This window comes from Salminus brasiliensis, chromosome 13 (assembly GCF_030463535.1).
Source record: "Salminus brasiliensis chromosome 13, fSalBra1.hap2, whole genome shotgun sequence".
Taxonomy (NCBI): Eukaryota; Metazoa; Chordata; class Actinopteri; order Characiformes; family Bryconidae; genus Salminus; species Salminus brasiliensis.
In genome coordinates this window covers 27,317,033-27,336,008 of record NC_132890.1, presented here as the reverse complement: position 1 = coordinate 27,336,008, position 18,976 = coordinate 27,317,033, and the positions used below count along the sequence as shown (strand labels likewise).

At 40.0% G+C, this 18,976-nt stretch overlaps 1 protein-coding gene across 5 annotated transcripts in view; it reads right to left on the bottom strand.

Moving 5' to 3' along the window:
* Nucleotides 1-253: 253 nt before the first annotated feature.
* Nucleotides 254-18,976, bottom strand: part of LOC140575157 (protein mono-ADP-ribosyltransferase PARP6) — a 31,630-nt gene continuing 12,907 nt past the window's right edge. For 2 of the 5 annotated variants that reach the window (XM_072695345.1, XM_072695344.1), the window contains 15 exons: nt 17,569-17,719; nt 15,871-16,002; nt 13,494-13,589; nt 12,726-12,818; nt 12,190-12,315; nt 11,852-11,917; nt 11,356-11,423; nt 11,190-11,238; nt 10,933-11,045; nt 10,179-10,251; nt 8,059-8,128; nt 4,313-4,392; nt 3,417-3,480; nt 2,830-2,914; nt 254-2,252 (listed from right to left, as the gene is read on the bottom strand). In XM_072695345.1, coding sequence (XP_072551446.1) covers nt 2,150-2,252; nt 2,830-2,914; nt 3,417-3,480; nt 4,313-4,392; nt 8,059-8,128; nt 10,179-10,251; nt 10,933-11,045; nt 11,190-11,238; nt 11,356-11,423; nt 11,852-11,917; nt 12,190-12,315; nt 12,726-12,818; nt 13,494-13,589; nt 15,871-16,002; nt 17,569-17,719 — 1,369 coding nt within the window. In that variant the 3' untranslated portion in view covers nt 254-2,149. Of the gene's footprint in view, nt 2,253-2,829; nt 2,915-3,416; nt 3,481-4,312; nt 4,393-8,058; nt 8,129-10,178; nt 10,252-10,932; nt 11,046-11,189; nt 11,239-11,355; nt 11,424-11,851; nt 11,918-12,189; nt 12,316-12,725; nt 12,819-13,493; nt 13,590-15,870; nt 16,003-17,568; nt 17,720-18,976 lie in introns of those variants that run through there. The other 3 variants (XM_072695346.1, XM_072695348.1, XM_072695349.1) reach the window with 3 other exon arrangements.

Sequence of the window (18,976 nt, the reverse complement as noted above, 5' to 3'; positions counted from 1 at the left end):
ATGTAAGACCAGAAGTAAAAGAAGGCAAAGAAGAGATGAAAAAAGGACAAAAAAAAGAAAAGCAGAACATCATAAAAGAAAAGAGAAGATTAAGAAAAAAACAAGAAGAGACACTAGCCTGAACAACGTCCTCTTTGACAGTGTTGTCCTGTTTTGCTGTGGATGGAGGGCCCCCTTCAGAAGAACTGAAGAAAGTGCACCTCAATCTATTTCCAAGCATCTCAACAGGCAGAAAAAAATCCTGTATCTAAAATTGTGCAAAATCTCTCTTTATTGGTTCTTTCAGGTGCCGCTTTCATAACATCAGTTTACACAGAGCACTGACATACAAGAAGAGCAGGAACTGTGCGGGGCCAGCCTGGTAAAAGCACAACCAAGACAACAGACCATGAGAGAGAACTACAGGGGTGACATTCATCCTAAACCACCTCATCATCTGCCTTCAGCAGAGCTCACGTTCTGTACAGTCTTTCTGCTTATGTCTCCAAGATCGTCCAACATTCATTCATCGGGTCCTTTCTGATGGATCACGTGCCGTAGTACACTGGGCTACAAGGGCATTTCGGAGTGAAGGTGCGTTTGCAGGAGAGCAGCCATGACTGCATATTAATGTTCAGGTGCAACATCTGATATGAACTCCACTGGTTGAAGATACAAACTCGTACATGGAGTCTACACGGACACTCGGGCCAGGCTTCTAGGGCAAGCCGAAGGAGTGCGTCAGAAATACAGAGCTGCTTTGGGAGCAACTCTAGTCTCTTTACAGAACATCTGGAGGAGAACAGGCTGTCCAGTTGTGAACCAAGAAGAGGTAGGCTGCATGGTAATAAACACGGCCATTAAGGAATGTCAAACGAGATAGAGATAAAAGAGGCGTTGAGCTGCAAAGCGATTCGCTTTGTCTTACAGCTACGCCCGCTGAGCCTTCCCCACCCAGGACATCATGTATTTAGAAAATCCAGTGATTAGGAAGAAATAACGATGAATATGAACAATAATGCCTTTCCGTTCGCTCGTTTTTCAGCCCAGGCATCCAATGCTCATGCTGATAAATTGCAGTAAACATCTTTCTACTGAGCGTATGTGTATGTATGTGTGCGTACGTGTGTGTGTGTGTTTCTGTCATATTGCGCACCGGAGACAAAAGAAAGGAAATTGATTTCACCGGGAGGAGTCGCTGAACAAAAGCAACTGGAGAGATAACTGCATCTTGGATATTAATACGTGTCATTACTCAAAGAATATGAAAGTAAACAGATCAAGAGGATAATGTCCTTACAAACACAATAAAAAGAGTGCATGTGGGACTCATCACTTACTATCCAGAGAGGAAGAAATGCAAAAAATGTTTTTCGATTACTTGGTTTTGTTCGCTTGTTTTTTTTCTTCTTCTGGATACTGGAAATGATAAATGTCCACCAGCGAAAGCTGTGAGGAACAGGAGGAGTCGAAAAACAAGTAGCGCGAGCGATACTGGTATGAGGAGCTCAAAAAAAGAGAAGAGAAAGAAACAGAGAAACAGAGAGTGCACCTCGTACTTAGGCAAGTTCGATACAGTTCGAACAGTATAACTGACAGGCTTGAGTATCCAAATCAAGCATTTCACCTGCTCTGGGAGGACTCCTTCAGGGGACAGATGACATGTGGGAGGAGTCTGCTAGAGCCATGGCAGAGTCACACAAGGTTCGCGCAAAGTCCGTGGGTGCAGTTTAACAGAGTGTGTCACTCTCGGCTTCTCTTTGTAGTCGCACAACTTGAAAGAGTGTCGTGACGTCGTCTGCTCTGCCAATGCTCTTTTATCTTACTTCCCGCTGAGAAGGAGGAGGAGGACAACGAGAAAGAAGAGGAGGACGACGAGGCTCCTGCGGGCCCAGCCGCCCCAAGCAGGCCGCAAACCACACAGCGGGGGATGGCGGGGGAGTGAGGGGACACCCATCCAACCCTCTGCGTAAATGACAGAAGAGGAAAAAAGAACAAAGGGAGAAAGAGGAGTACACTGGGAAGAAAGAGGAGGGATAGACCCTCAGCTCTTCCGGCCGTCCCCTCGTTTTCGAATGGCACTGAAGCTGACACGTTTTGGCCGTTTCTGCAGCGAGGGCTGGGACGCTCTTCTAAAAGCCCCTGCAGAAGCCCCTCGGGGAAACCCCTCTCAGCTGGAGTAAATCTGGGTGCCAATCACACGCATGATCTCCTTCTGCACCTTGGGTTCCTGGGTGTTGATGTTAGCATCGCCTACCTGACCATCCTCATATCTAAAGAGACAACACAGACAAAGAGATAGATGTTAATGGACGATGTTACAGACACTCCTCAGTTCTATTACTTGAGCATCAAGTAATAGAATTCATTTTCATTTAATTCATTTCTTTTTATCTAATTAAGAAATAATACTGTTATAAATAATTTCTGTCTCTGACAATGGAGCGAAAATAATTGTCCAAATACTTATGAGGCCCACAGTAGCTCTCTTCACTAGCTAGCTTCCGCACCCCTCATAAACAGTTGGTATTCAGCGAGATATGAGGTGTGTCCTATACTCACTCTGCATGATTGCATGCACTCATGCATCACTACTGTAATACTCTAGAAATCATATCTTAATGTGCTCTATTCAATTTATACTTGTTAATTTTCTTATATGATTATGTTCTATATTTTTATATTCTTACATTCTAGGTTTTAATAGAATATAAGCTGTATGCTCATTATTAGTTCATTAAATTTAACCACAGAACCTTGGATGGGAATTACAACTCTAAGTTAACACACACAAACACACTTCAGCAGATAGAAACTCATGCAAATATAGTCACACACACAGGTACTCACACGAAGAAGAAGCGTGTGCACACATGGTCAGATACAGGACACACCCAGATGTTTCCATGTTTTTGGAGGTCCTTTGATGTGATCACTGTGCCAAAGGAATACAGAAAAAACACAAACCTCAACCACAGACATTATACTGTCCATTAAACCTCACACTCCACTCTGAAACCGTGTGAATGGTTTGTGGATTTTCAGCTTATTCCTTATAGTATTATTCAAGCATTAAACAAGGATGTCTCTTTCTCATACTAGCAAAATATCTGCAGGCAAGACAGACTCTTCGGTCCAGGGGGAATAACTCACCTCCTGCATTAATCTACATGATATGGTATACATATGTGTGTGTATGTATGTATATATGTGTGTCCAGAGGACTCCAACCTATCAACACTGTTTCAGGTCAGTGTAATCCTAATGAAACTCACATTAAACCAGACTTCAGATTCTGTCACATAAGCACAACTGGTGCAATACAGGGCCCTTTAAAAGCAGAACCTGTCTTGAACTGTCCTATAAATGCTACATACCGTTTCTCCGGTCCAGATTGCTACTGGAGTGCTATAATAGGCACCAATTCAGCTGCTCACCTTCACACAGTGCAATGCAGTTCAGATTCCGACTCTGCAGAAAGCGGGACTGTATTGGGCGGCTCTGTGAAAAGAGAAAATACAGATCCTAAAATCATAATAAGTATTAGTTTTTAAGATTTAAACGTACTAATTCTTCATTACATTATTATTCAGGAACATTTATAAACTAGGGACCAACGGAAAATTTGGCACTTCATGGATTAAGACTAGACTGATTTATGAAAATTAGGAACATTTCATGGAATTTTCACAAAAAAAAGACAACATTCATAGTGGCTTTAGTGGCAAAAGTGTAGCAAATGTCATTTTTGTGGACGTTATGGTTTCATGTACATATGTCTGACCCCAATAGAGTAGGGTAGAATGTGTATTGGGAAGAAGTAAAAACCTGGCAAATACGATGCATATTATAATACAGGGTTTCCAATTTCACCAAACTTTATATATAAAGTAGACTGTCTAAAATGTCTACTAAAAATAATAAAACTAGTCATGCCATGTTTTTGAGAATCTATACAGCATTGCAAAACACAATACTGCAATACTTTGACATATAAATATTTTATAGGATGAACATATACACACTGCAGCTTCTCACTTATACAATACTGCACAGAAATATTTACATTATTCTGCATTTTCTGCTGTTTCGCAGAATCAGAAATTTTACAACTGACACATTAACATCACATTAAAAGACCATGACTCAGTAAAACTTCATTGAAAATGAAAAAAGTTTGATTTTGAACAATTTCAAACCATATAAGTTGATTTTTATTTATTTTTATCTTCTTTAAATCATTATACAATATTAAACAGCATCAATTATTTAGTGACTGCTATAAAATGAATACGCAAGTTATGTGTGAGAAACTGAAGTGTTATGATCTTACCTGTGGAATTGTGTTCATACGGTTATAGCGCTGTACCAGTTCATCTTTAGTTGGCATCCGATGCTGTCCTTTACCCATCCCTGTACACACACACACACACACACACACATACACACACACACATACACACACACATACACACACACATACACACATACATACACACATACATACACACATACATACACACATACATACACACACACACATATATATATATATATATACAGTGAGTCCAAGAAGTATTTGATCCCTTGCTGATTTTCTTTGTTTGCCCACTAATAAAGACACTATCCTTCTGCACTTTTAATGGTAGATATATTCTAACATGGAGAGACAGAATATCAAGACAAAAATCCAGAATATAATTTTAAAGAATATATTTTAATTAATTTGTATTTCAATGAGGAAAATAAGTATTTGATCCCTCTTGCCAAACACACTCAATACTTAGTGGCAAAGCCTTTGTTTGCAAGCACAGCGGTGAGACGTTTGTTGTAGTTAACCACAAGTTTAGCACACACACCAGGGGGAATTTTGGCCCACTCTTCTTTGCAGATCCTCTCTAAATCATGAAGGTTGGTGGGCTGTCGCTTGGCAACTCTGACCTTCAGCTCCCTCCATAGATTTTCGATCGGATTGAGGTCTGGCGACTGGCTGGGCCACTCCATGACCTTAATGTGATTTTTCTTGAGCCAATCCTTTGTTGCCTTTGCTGTATGTTTAGGGTCGTTATCATGTTGGAAGACCCAACCACGGCCCATTTTCAGATCCCTGGCAGAGGGGAGGAGGTTGTCCCTCAGGATTGTGCGGTACATGGCTCCATCCATCTTCCCAGTGATGCGGTGAAGTAGCCCTGTACCCTTGGCAGAGAAACACCCCCAAAACATTATGCTTCCACCTCCATGCTTGACGGTGGGCACAGTGTTCTTGGGGTCATAGGCAGCATTTTTCTTCCTCCACACATGGCGGGTGGAGTTGAGGCCAAAAAGTTCAATTTTGGTCTCGTCTGACCACAAAACCTTCTCCCAATAACTTGGTTCATCTTTCAAATGATCATTGGCATACTTGAGGCGCGCCTCCACATGTGCTCTCTTCAGCAGGGGTACCTTTCGGGCACTGCAGGATGTGAATCCATTGTTGCGCAAAGTGTTGCCAATTGTTTCCTTGCAAACTGTGGTCCCAGCTGCCTTCAGGTCATTTGCTAACTCCTGCCGAGTGGTTGCAGGACGATTTCTGACTGTTCTCAGCATCATTGCCACCCCACGAGGCGAAATCTTCTTTGGAGCACCGGGCCGAGGTCTGTTGATTGTCATGTTATACTCTTTAAACTTTCTGATAATTGCACCAATAGTTGTTACTTTCACATCCAACACCTTACTAATCTTTTTGTAGCCCATTCCAGCTTTGTGAAGGTCAACAATTCTGACTCTGAGGTCCTGTGACAGCTCTTTGGTTTTACCCATGTTGGAGACTTGAAATCTGTGTGATCTGTCTGATTCTGTGGACAGGTGTTTTTCACACAAGTGATTAGTGAGAACAGGTGGCTTCAGGTCAGGTAACAAGTTGATTGGGAGTGTCTAACTGGTCTGTAAAAGCCAGAACTGCTAATGAATACTAAGGGATCAAATACTTATTTCACTCCATGAAATACAAATCAATTAATATATATTCCTTAGATTTATTTTCTGGATTTTCTTTTTAATATTCTGTCTCTCCATGTAAGAATACATCTACCATTAAAAGTATAGAATGATCATGTCTTTATTAGTGGGCCAACGAAGAAAATCAGCAAGGGATCAAATACTTCTTGGACTCACTGTATATATATATAACAAAGTTTGTACCAAAGTGCCTGAAACTATATAGAAACTATGTATTACTTCATATATGCTATTAAAGCTCATGCATCACACAGCAAATGATGGAGTATGGAGTACACAACATGATAAATGGATCACTCATACTGAATGTGAGATTCTCTATATACAATCATTCTTGTTATTAAAGGTACAAACACTAATTAAGCTGAAACAGTGTTCAGGTTTTTTTTAAATCATAAGCATAGACCATGTCGGTCACCTTGTTGAGTTGTGGATTTTTTTTTATATTAGCTACTGTCTTAATAATGTAACACATATTACATTAATATTGTCAATACATAAACCACCAGGCCACCAAAAGGCTCCAAAATGAAACTTAAAGTGTCAAACAGTACCAGACTGTAGATAATGATGCATTCTCTAACACTGTATATGCATCATATGTAAGTCATATTACTGACCTGTCTATGCTGCACTCACTAAAATACATTTCGTTGTAGCAACTGCAGCAGGGGTGGACAAGCAAATAAGTAAATGTACTGTACATATCATTGCGTATGCAGATGAAAGTAATAGGAAACTGAACTGGAATACATTGTTATTATTGCAATATTACTAAAAATGTTTCTCTTGAATTGGATATTTGCTGGATATATGTTCTGTTGGATATATTGGATATATGTTCTATAAAGCTTGTCCAACCTAGCAACTGTCACTTGGTTGGACAAGCAATGTAGAACATAAGAACATAACATTGATTTAGAGTTGACAAGTCCGTTTTCCAATGTAATGTTGTGTTCAGAAGGCTTTAGAAATGTTGTTCTGTGCCTCCGAGAAAAATTGGTGTGAACAGTGGCGGTATGCCACCAACAGTAGCATGCAGCAATGTTAACATTGTCATGGTGGCAGAGTTACTGAAATAACAACAGTGTTATCCCGTCCTGTTCTGACCATGTGCTAATGTTTATAATGGTGTTTTTTGAGGTTTGTGACTGTTTTATAAGAGCTACACCTCAATGTACAGGCCTTTATTGCCTGTCTTTCTGTCTTTTCCTTTAACTGTCTCCTTTATTACGCAAACTGATCATCATGTCTAATGTTATTTGAAAATAATGTCCACCCTACAAAAAGGAAAAAACACCCTTCATTGAAATAAAATAATAGTTTGCGAAGTGTGGACCATGCTGACTGTGAGCTGAGGCAAGCAAGGGGGAACTTGCTTCAGCCCAGAAACCTGGGCTGGAGTTCTGGATGGCTTCAGCTGAAGAACCTTGAAGCCAGACACCCTCTGGCCTTGCAAAGACTGAGCATGGGTTGGAATAGAAGAAGGAGCTGGGGTGGGGTTTTCATCACAGAAGTTGAGGAGAGAGGAGCAATGGCAAATAATATAAAAGAGGAGGAGTATAGGCGTGGTCCTGTTCCTAAATTGTAGTTATTTCATAACTCCAGTTAAGATAAAGTAACAGGGTGGTAAATAGACTTGTAAAACATTGAGGTCATTCCAGTGCTGCAGTTGATGATAATAGTTAGAAAAAAACTGAACTCCGGACAGGACGTTCCCCAGGCAGAATTTTTCACTGCTCCCCTGAACAACATGGAATATGCAGTTTGCTGTCGATCGTTTAAAATCATAAACACTTGGCTTATGAATTATGAATAATTAAATGGCATATCCAAAGAACACACTCACCATCACACCACAACCAACAACCACCAGCAACCATCACACCTCACCCAGCCATACAACGGGAAAGAATGAGATGAAGAAGTTAAGGTAAAGTTTGGCATGGCTTCTTTAAGCTCGCACCCAGTGTGACACATCCATGAGCAGCACAGCGACAGTACAGGACCGACAGAACATGATGGGAGACAGGTGGGCACAAGAGATGCGCAGGGAGGCATGACGTCATCTGGCGATCCTACCTGAGTATCCGAAGGATATGCTGGAGATCGGGCTGAGATAGATGCCCTTTCCATAGGCTGCCCCATGCAGCTTGGGTTAAAGAGAGTGAGAATCACTGAGACAGCAACACTACACACGCTGTCAGACCAAACACACACACACACACACACACACACTCACACATACTGTACACAGGAAATACACATGTGGCGATCAAAGAAAAGCAGAAGAGAAGACAGAAAGAAATGACAGACAGACCAGAAAGGCAAGGATTGTTAAGAAACATCAAGAAAGAGGCATCCAGGTGTCCAGAGAGTAACACCACTTGAAGTCTGGCTATGTCAGACAAGGATTTCCATCATAATCCATCTTTTTTGAAGTCATTCAGTCATTCTAAGTTCTTACCTGGCAGTTTCCTGAAATGTTACACACACTACTATAAAAATCAGAGACCACCCTTCATTTTCCAGTCAAAACTGCCATTAGGTACAACTTTAAGAGTTCAATCCTAGAGGCTGTTTGCTTCTCACCATGCAAGTAATTCTAAATACATTGAGGGATATGGAGTTCTTCACTCTGGCAAATTCACTCTTCTAGGACGTGGCCTCTTTTCCTGATTCGATTTTGTCTGCTTGTTTTCCCTCAGTAAGATCTCCTTGAGCAGCTTTACCTCCTTTTTCAGAGCCATCTTCTCACAGTGGAAGAATGGACAGAAATCAGATTCAGATCTGACGTGAGAGTGGAGCTTGATTTTCTCATCTGTCAAAAATGAAATCCTACGTGCTGTTTGTCTGATGGGAAAGTGTAGGTGGTCTATCAGGTCTTGCTAGACTGTTAAGTCTACACAAGTACACCACACAACTTTTAACATTATAGCAGATTATCAAAAGACTGGGTATCTCACTCTTCCTCACTGGGTTTTGCTGAATGTCCAATGCACACTAAACGACTCTGGATCACACACTACTGAACCAAACAAGAACTGCACTTTCAGTGCTCAATTTTAATTGGTTAGTGAAGTGCGGACCAGGCTTACTCTGAGCTGAGGCAAGTGAGGGGGAACATGGGTTGGAGATCCCCTTTGCCAAGCGAAGACTGGGCATGAGTTGGAAGAAAAGGAGGAGCTGGAGTGGCGTCAGGGTGCAAATTTTCGGGCAAATTATAATGGAGAGCAGAAGTTTGGGTGTGGTCCTTCTCCCATCAGCTATGTCATAACAGGGTGGTAAATAGACTTGTAAAACCATGTCTGAGCATTTCAACAACTAAAGTCTAAAACATATTTACTATTTGAAATACATGAAATACCTTATATACTTAATAAATGCTACAAAATGTTATGACGGTGAATAAATGGTGGTCTCTGAATTCTGGGCAGTACTGTACAAAAGCTACATGTGTACAGAAAAAAAAAATTCAACAAAAAGACAACAAAGGTGGTGATGATTATGACGGTGATACAATGAAAAGAATTTCATGAGCATGAGGTGAAATGTAAAGATTCAAGCTAGCAGATGAGGTTTTCAGGTGATCTGGCATACAGACGGTACAAGATAACACTTAGAATGTGGACCAAAGAGATGTGAGGCACAAGAGTAGCACTGAAGACATTCCAGGATTCCATGTGTATATAGATATAGATATTGCGCATGATATTGTTTCCATGGAAAATTGAGCAAGCATTATTCTTGCCCAAATAGCAAACTGATCTCAATTATGTTTCTAAGTGGAACAATACATACAGCATATCCGGCCCACCTCTTACCACATCCATAGAGACTCCAGGGAGAGATCAGTTTACCAAGCTAGAGAGATGAGTGTCCTCGGATCCACCTAAACACTCCAGACTGATTCCCTTCAACGCTCAGTGAAACCTAGTGGCAACTCCTGACCCCAGCTGACCTCACACCCTCTGCTGTCTTAGACAAGAAGGTGTATGATACCAGCGGAGGTCAGCACAGGAAATGAGCTTGTCGTTACCAGAAAGTTTCACCTTGTTTCACCCCCCGACAGCACAAGGGGACCTGGCATTCGTTACTGTCAAAATGGATCAGCTGGACAGCCAACCTGCACCCGGGGCGGGACAAGTGCTGTCCAATGGGGAAATGCGTCTTAGATCATCTGACTGATGTAATTTACATACCTGCAGTTTGGTATAAGAGGCATTGACTAGTCCATTTCTCAGAACAGAGTGCCAGTTCTCTATATGGGAACCACTAGAGTGGTACAGAGACACAGGAATAGACAGAAAGAGAGAGAGAAGAATGTGTATATGAGAGAAAAGACCTGATTCTATGCAGGCTGCCCATGCTCATGTATAAAAAGCAAGGGAACCAGACAATCTGTTAGCACACTCTACGTCAGCGCATTTATCACATCAATAACTATTATTTTTGAAATATTCTGCTCCTAAAAAAAGAACAGGCTGCTCATGCGAGTCTTTGTTGGCAGTTCTAGGTAGTTTTGCGAGAGTCATCATTACTGATTTAGGACGGCTTTTAAAATAGAAAAGTGGGGTCATAATGAGGTTGCAGCGCATCCCAGTCTGGAGATGCTGAAGTTTGCACAATTTGAAAAAAAGACTACAAAGCCCTTGTGAGTCTGAGCATTTTAGCGTTTAGATAAATTAGCAATTTAGCATCCATTAAGTCATGCAGATATTAATAAACACAGTGAATTCAGGTTTTGCCAGGGCGTAGGCTCTAAATGCAGATTTATCTGATGTGATACTCACTGTTCACCAGAAAGAGGAACACCTTGTGAGCTTTGTGAGCTAAAATGTCCAAGGCTATTGGTAGTTGCACATCCAGTGAAAAGCAATTCAGAAACCATCTAGCTCTAAGGACTGTACTGGAGTGTGTGACATTTGGTGATGTACTGTAGTAAGGGTGGCTCACTGGAACGCGAAGGTGCTGCCGTAGAGCTTCTTGGCTGTGCGGAACCGAGCTTCTTTCGCAGGGGGACTGCTCAGGAGCAGGAACTGATGTGACGTGTGCATGAACTTCAGTTGCTGCTTAGACCCAATATTACCCAGGTCAAGGATAGAGAGACAAAATAAGAGTAGGAGAATTAGTCATTTGACAAATGGATTGTATGCAATTACAAAACAATTACAATATATGAGCAAACTGGTGGTGGATAATGGATCTCTTACCCTACTCAGAGGCAGTTTGACGATATGAGACCGGTTACTGGAGATTATCCTACACACAGTAAAAAAGTAAAAATAAGAAGGTATTTGTGTATGAATGTCACTCAGAACTACAGGAAATAAGGTTTTTATGTAGTGCATGTGGTTTAAGCAGTGTTTTGTGACTTACCACTGCAGCAGAGGATGAGCTAGAGGGTCGAGTTTATCCATCTGTTTCTTTATCTCCAGATATGAGCCCTGTAAACACAAAGATGCTGTTACACCAAACACTCATAGCACAATTACATCGATAACAGGCCCACAGGCCCCAGTTAGACCAACATTAGACACAATAATAGACAATCACAGAAGAGTTACACCCAAGAGAGACTCACTCTTTTCTAGGTACATGAAAGAGACCAAGGATGCATGTACTCGGGATGTCCCAAAACAATTTATAGTAATGGTATCAATTCCAAAAAAAGTCTTTTTTTTAATGGACCAGGTTTTGGCTATTTAAATCCAAATCTAGATCCTTTGTTTTTACCACTGTGTCTTAGAAGAGCACACTCTGGTGTCCTCTAGGTGCTATTAACAGCTTGCAGCAGGAAGTTAGGACTTTAAAATTGGCTTTAAATGAATACTGACTCTGGCCCTTGATGGTGTGTAGTCGCTGGCTACAGTACCTGGGTCATCTCACGTATGGACATCACACTGTCTAGAGCCTTCTGCAGCCTCTCATAATTCTTCTTCTGTGTCCACCCAGCCGTAGAGATACACACAGTGTGAAACCGGCAAGTGTTTAAGAGATAACAAGAGAAGCATGAGTGATTAATGAAGTGAACAGATGACTAAACTACCGTTATCTACAAAAAGCCCTATTTTCTATGCAAACTTGCATTTAAACTAAAACATCGAGTACACACAGATAATAAGTAGTTCACATTTAATAAACCAGTCTAATTTTCTATGTTATACACTTCATATATTGTAAAATGACGCAGTTATTCCTACGGTCAGTCACCTTAGGATTGAAGGCAAGTGTTTTGGGGTCATTTGGGTCGACTACAGAAGGATAGGGCTCAAAGATGATGCTCTTACGGGGAGACTCCAGAGCAGCTCTGCACATAGCAACCAGCAGATCCACCACCTGCACCCCGGCATTAAACACAGTACACAGGAGCTCATAATGCAAAACGATGAAATCTAATAACAATCATGGCAACAGAAAGTGTTTTCTGTACTGTAACAATAACAATACAATCGAATCAAACAACATACACCATGATAGATCCACATAATGCTACTTGCACGGACTCCATTTACACACTGCACTATCAAACTGGATTAAAACCCAATGACTGAAATATTTGAAATGTAAGTTGGTCACCTGATCCTAGTCAAATCATTGTAGGCATTCATTCTGAATGAGCAAATCTGCCCCTTTCCAGTTAATTCCATTGCATGATTACACCAGACCCAGGTGTCTATGCAGAACCCAAGATATATAAATCTGAAAATGTAAGAAACCTTTGTGTGTGTATGTTTGTGAGTGAGTACCTCTGCACCAGTTGCCACCTCTTCTGCTGCCCCTGACATCACTCCCAGGGTGTAGAAGGAGAACACACACAGTTCTCTGGTGCAGACTGCAGGCTAGAAGAACAACAAGTATTATGACTGTTAAAAATGTATTATATTCCCATGTTCACAGCATCATAACAGTGTTTTTGGGGTAAACTGATATTTTATTCTTTACCACGAGGCAAAAAAAGTGATTAAGTGACATGTCATAACAGCAGGTTTTGCAGGCTGTATATCATCATTATATGCTATGTAATGTTGTTATGCATAGGCAGCTCCTTTATCACACAATGCAGTACCATATCACTGCTGTCAAAGCAAAACCTTGGCAGCTGCCCTTGACTGTGTGTAAATATTTCATGATAAATGGAGCAGCAGAAATGGTCCAAAATGACATGTTTAGCCTTTATTAAACCTTCTCTTGTCCTATAAAGTTACCATTTTTATTCATTTACTTCAAAGTTGATTGTTTTATGTGATGTACTTTTTATTATTGTACTTACTTTATTATTTTACTTACTTATTTTATTTTGTTTTATTTGACAGTATAATTTTATTCAATCTCTTGATTTGTACTTATTGCTCGGCTATACCATAAATGAGGGACTCCCTCAATGTATTCCAGATATTAGATAAAGGTTGACTGATTGACTGACTGACTGACTTTTGTAGCTTTTGCTGTAACAAAAGGAATCTACTGAATGTGTGCTGGCTGCAGGAAGTGTCAGTGTATTGCGTCTGTAAAACCTTCAGCATGGATCCGTTCTGAAAGACGTGCTGTTCATCACACACCACGCAGTACTCATTCAGTGTGGGGATGCGCTGCTCCGAATATTTCATTATCTGGGAGGAGAGAATGTGGAGGAAGATAAAAAGAGTGGATGAAGGGAACAGTGACTAAACAGAACATGCTGTACTGCTGCCTGTAGGACACGAGCCGAACAAATATACCTGCCCACAACGATGGCCAGATTTTATAGTTTTTAAATAGTTTGGTTTCTGTGTCGTGTCTCTCTATGGTACTTCTAAAACTCTACTGCCCTTCTGTTTTAGTGCACTCTGGTGTGGTGTGTACTGTTCAGTGTAGATGAAACTATGAAAGTAATCAGTTTGGCTATATCAATTACTACAGCTGGCTATTTGTCACTATAGGTCTTCTATACTGCTGAAAAAACGTAGAAATTTTAGGTTTTAAAATACTTTCATTAAGTATCAATAACATTCATTGGGGTGGTCAATATCGTTTTCATGAGCAGTGATCTGGGTAATTATTTAGATCTTTTGGGACAATAACCAAGTCTACATTACATACACAACAGAAGGCACTGTACATCCATAAATATTTATATTAACACTTATATTACTAATTATGAAGCCATACACAACCTCCTGATTACAGCACAGCGCTGCTTTGAAAAAACACATTTACATATTTGCTTTTGTATTACATTATACGACAAACTCCTACCATATCGGCCTCCATTAAAACTGTACACTTACACTCTTTCTACCAGAATTTTTCATATGATCAGACAGTTGTTTGACAGTGTGCTACTAGGTGTAAAACTGATTTGAAATCTGATTTGATTATTTTGACAATTAGTTCAATAAAAATAAAACACATAACTGACATAAAAGACAGCATTGGAAAAACACTACATATTTATATTACATTTTTTATAAGGGGATTTTTAAGGGGCATTATTTTATAAGGGGATTGCTATGTATTAAACCATTTTCTTCACACAGAACAGTACTCATTTCTACCAGTAAACCTCTGATTGTAAGTCATATAGTTGAATGTTTGTGACGACAAATATAGTTTGTGAACTAAGCCAGTTCATTGAGAATGTATATTTAAATCTTCTTTAATCTTCTTTGTTTAATAAATTTGATTAATTTAATTGAATAATTGTGACATTCTTCCAAACAAAACTTTGTTTCTAACAAATAAGATTTAACATTTAGGAGCAGTGTGGATTGAAGCTTTTGGCAAATAAATAAATAATGATGTATATCTATATAAATGTTTATAACCTGGATTAAAGTAATAATATAAAAAAAATGTGTAAAAAAATACTAATCTATCAAAATTACACACTATTATGTTTTGCAGTACTGTATCGATTCTCAAAAACACAGTACTGATTTTGAAAGAACTGTTTACATGTAAAGATTGGTGGCAGACAGTGGTTCATTTAGTGCTGTGTTTAACCCCCCGACTGTTAGATAGCAGTGTCGTACCCAGTCTTCAGATCCTACTTTTCTGATTGCATAAAAAGTCAACTTTTCTTTTACTCAGATTTTATGCAGACGATGGTGTGTTTTTATACTAGGATAGTTTTACAGTTTAATAAAAATTAAATCACAATACATTGTCTTGCTTCCACTATTGCTACATAACGCAATATAATAGATTGTAAAGCTTGTATCGTGATCCGCAATGTATCACCATGTTCTTGCCTTCCCAATACACAGCCCTAGTTCCTACGACTAGTAAAACATATTCCCTTTTTCAGGAAAGAATGTTCTTTTAATAATGTTTTTGTAGAAGAAAAACATACTGCACCAATATTGATATGATATATGAATGATATTTACTCAACTTCGCCAAGACCTGCGTCTCATTTTCATTTGTCTTTATTACTTTATCTGTTGTTCTAATCTACTGTACTGTGTTGATTGTGGGCTATTCTACATCTGCCTTTATCAGAGCTATCACAGTTCACATATTCAGGCTTCCTACAATCTGGCAAAAACATCACATCACAAACACACAGATGAGTAAATTAAACATGAGATAACTACAATGCCACATCACTAATGATTTTGCAGGTTTATGATACAGTATTAATGCTGCTGCATGAAGCATGCGTCTTTACTGATGAGCAAAATGCAAAACTATCACGTTGGCAGTATTTTTTCACATTTACAGCATGAACCAAATCAGTCCCACCGCTAGCACACTAAGAAGCCATGCTTGAAGATGAGGTCACCCTACTGTGCGATGACTTCCCTGTTTTCTGACGATAACAACCATTAATAACACCACTATGAAAAGAAAGCGCCGCTGTATTAAAGCTGGAAAGGAGGCGAAGCTGGCGCGGCCCGGAGCCGTCTGTACCTGCACTAAGAAACCGTACTCCAGAGTGGGGATGTTCTTGCAGTGTCCGCCCGCCTGGGATGAGAAAAACAATTCAATCAGCTGCCGCGTGGTAATCTGCGCAGGGGCCCTGCCCGCCGGGACTGCCACAGTCTGATGAGTCAATGAAGACAAAGCATTATGGGAAAGGGCGCCAGCCAGCCACGACAGGCAGAGGGAGACGAAGGGGAGAGATAGAGAGACACAGAGGCTGAGGAGAAGCTGAAGGGGGGGACTTTAAACTGTCCTCATTGTCACCATTACTTGAACCTATTCAAATCTGTAATCCTCCTTCAGATGTGAAGCGCTCGTGAGCCTTTTGTCATTTATTCACCTGAGGTTTGACTGGAAACCTGCAGCTCTGCAGTGTAGAAATACACAATACAAGTCCTTCAAGTCCTTCACTTGCAGAAGAAGGGATGCGCATGCAGAACTATGCACTGGGTAGCCCGTTTATAGTATAGGTGCACTTTGTACAGACCGTAGTCCATCTGCTGCTTAACCCTTGTGTAAGATGTTTAGTCTGTGTTCCCCTCCCTCAATTTGTTCACTGTTTATTCCCAACACATTGGTGGAAGCCATTCCTGACCATGGAGGGCTATAGTGTTGACGGGATTCCAACTTATGAGCTCCTGTCTCTTTACAAGCAGGCAGTTAGACAGCTGCTCCACCCTAGAGCTGTAAAGCCATGTACAAATCTGTGTCCAAGAAAGAATGGAAAAGTAAATTTACTCAGAACTGTGTTTATAAGTAGTAGAATTTCACAGCTATAGGGTGGCCCTATGGTCTAACTGCACTTATCAAGTGTGAGGAGATCTTAGTTTCATATATCCCATATCCCAGCAAGGACTCAGCACTGCCAAAAGCTTTGCAGGGGTCGTTGTGTGATGGAGGAGTCTTAATCTGCATAAACTGATTAAACAGTGAACAAACTGAGGAGGAGAAGCATAGACTAAACATCTTGAGTTAAACATCATCTTCAGACTAAACAGCTTCAGCTGCAGCTCATTTACATAACTGTTTTTGAGGCTTAGCTCAATATGTATTTAAAAACACTAACATTAGAAAATAAGTAGGCTTAACCAATTCTAAAAAAAGACAAATATCATTGCTCCCTAAGACTTTTGCACAGCACTGTTTTCTTTGCTGTCTCACAAAAATCTTATACCTCCAAAAATTTCAATGAACGTCAATGTAAAAATATGTTATCCCAAGTCATTTTGGAGTATTTCTATTTATTCATTAATCATGATATTTTGATGCAATGTAAAGAACAACTGCCAAAATCAAATGTCAAAAAAATTTAAATGCCAAAAATGCCAAAAATCATGACAGAGGCAACATGGTAGGCCTACCTCATAAACTAGCAACCCAGTAAACATAAAGAGCTATTCCAAGTCTTCAAACCTGTGAACATGTTATAATAACATGAGCAAGACTGAATGTCAAATTCCAGTAAAAGATACAGGGCCAAAGTGGCCAGCTTTGGAACCACATTTTATACTCCAACATTCTGCAGTCTTTCAGTTCTCACATCTTACTAAGGAGAGTGATCTATAATTAAGAGCAGGCTAACCACCCCCCGCTGGTCAGAGGAGATAACAGAACTGGAGAAGCAGGCAGGACAGAGCTGTGTGTAAAGGGACGCGTGAGTGCAGTAAGAAAGGCTTGCAGTCTGACCTGGCTGTTGGGGGGATAGCTAAACAGCTCCCCCTTGGGGTTCTTCATTGTACAAGAGATGGAACGGTTCATCAGCCTGCTGACCCTCAGCTCTGGAACACTCAGTTTGCCCTTCAGCACGGAGTCCTGGATCAGAGGGAAACTAGGGGATCTGGAGACAAGGTGGAGCTCAAAGTCAGAACAAACATTCACATAGCAAATATACAGATTTGAAAAGGTTATAAATGAACACATCATTCATCTTGATTTAAAAGATAATTTTTACCAGTAAAAAAGCACATTTTCAGATTTAAGAATTCAAAGCAATTGTGAAGATTATATTATTATATATTATTGAAGATATTTTTTTTAATTCCAGAAAGAAATAATGGGCTGTTTTTCTGATGTTTCTGTATTTGACAATATGGACTGGGGAACTCTTCTATTAAAAAGGAAATATATTTTTTAATGATTAAATTAATCATAAATGAGAATTTATAGAATTTATAGAATTTATTTGCTGCATGATTTAAAAGAAAGTAATTTGGTCATTTGGATGTTTTGTGTGAAATGCTCCATTCATAGAGTCCTAATTGTTCATAGTGGTGATGACAGGAACCAGACGTCTACAGTCTGGTTCAGTCTGAAAATCTATTTTTACAGTTGGATTTCTGAATTACAGTTAATAATTCAACCCCCACTGCAAATAAGGTTCATTGAGTTCAAACATAGCTCAACACAAATAATATAACATGTGCTTTCTCCACATTTAACACAAAATTACACTTAATGACAAATGTAGTCTCAGAATTATTCAGCCCCTAAATAGAATTCCTCATAAAAACACACATTTGCAAATGAGGTGAGATCACTGCCTTTCACAAACAAAGACTGCACTAAATGATCATAGGGGAAGCACAGTTCACAAGTTCAAAGTTAAAGCAATACTGCCTACACTACCTGGACGAGGCAAAAAGAGGAAGCTATTACCAGCTGCCACCAGATTCCTGGAGAGGCAGGTGGTCAAAAATCCATGAATGACTACAAATGACCTGCAGCAAGATTTGGAGGCAGCAGGCACTGGGGTTTCAGTTTGGACAGTAAGGCACATACTAAGCGTAGAACAAGATCCCAGATGCCAGTACACCTCTACTGATGCAAAAGCACAAGTCAGCTCCAATCTCCAAAACCATGTAAATAAGCCCCAGATGTTTTGGGATTCTGTTCTGTGAAGAGATTAAACAAAACTGGAACTTTTTAGGCCTATGGATCAGCAGTATGTTTGGAGGAGGGGGAAGAATGAATGTACCCCAAAACATTTCTGAAAAGAGCACCCTGCCTACCATGAAGCATGGCAGTTAGGTTCACTTGTAATTTTGGACAGTAAATAACTCCACACTAAACCATTTCACAACCTCATCAAACAACT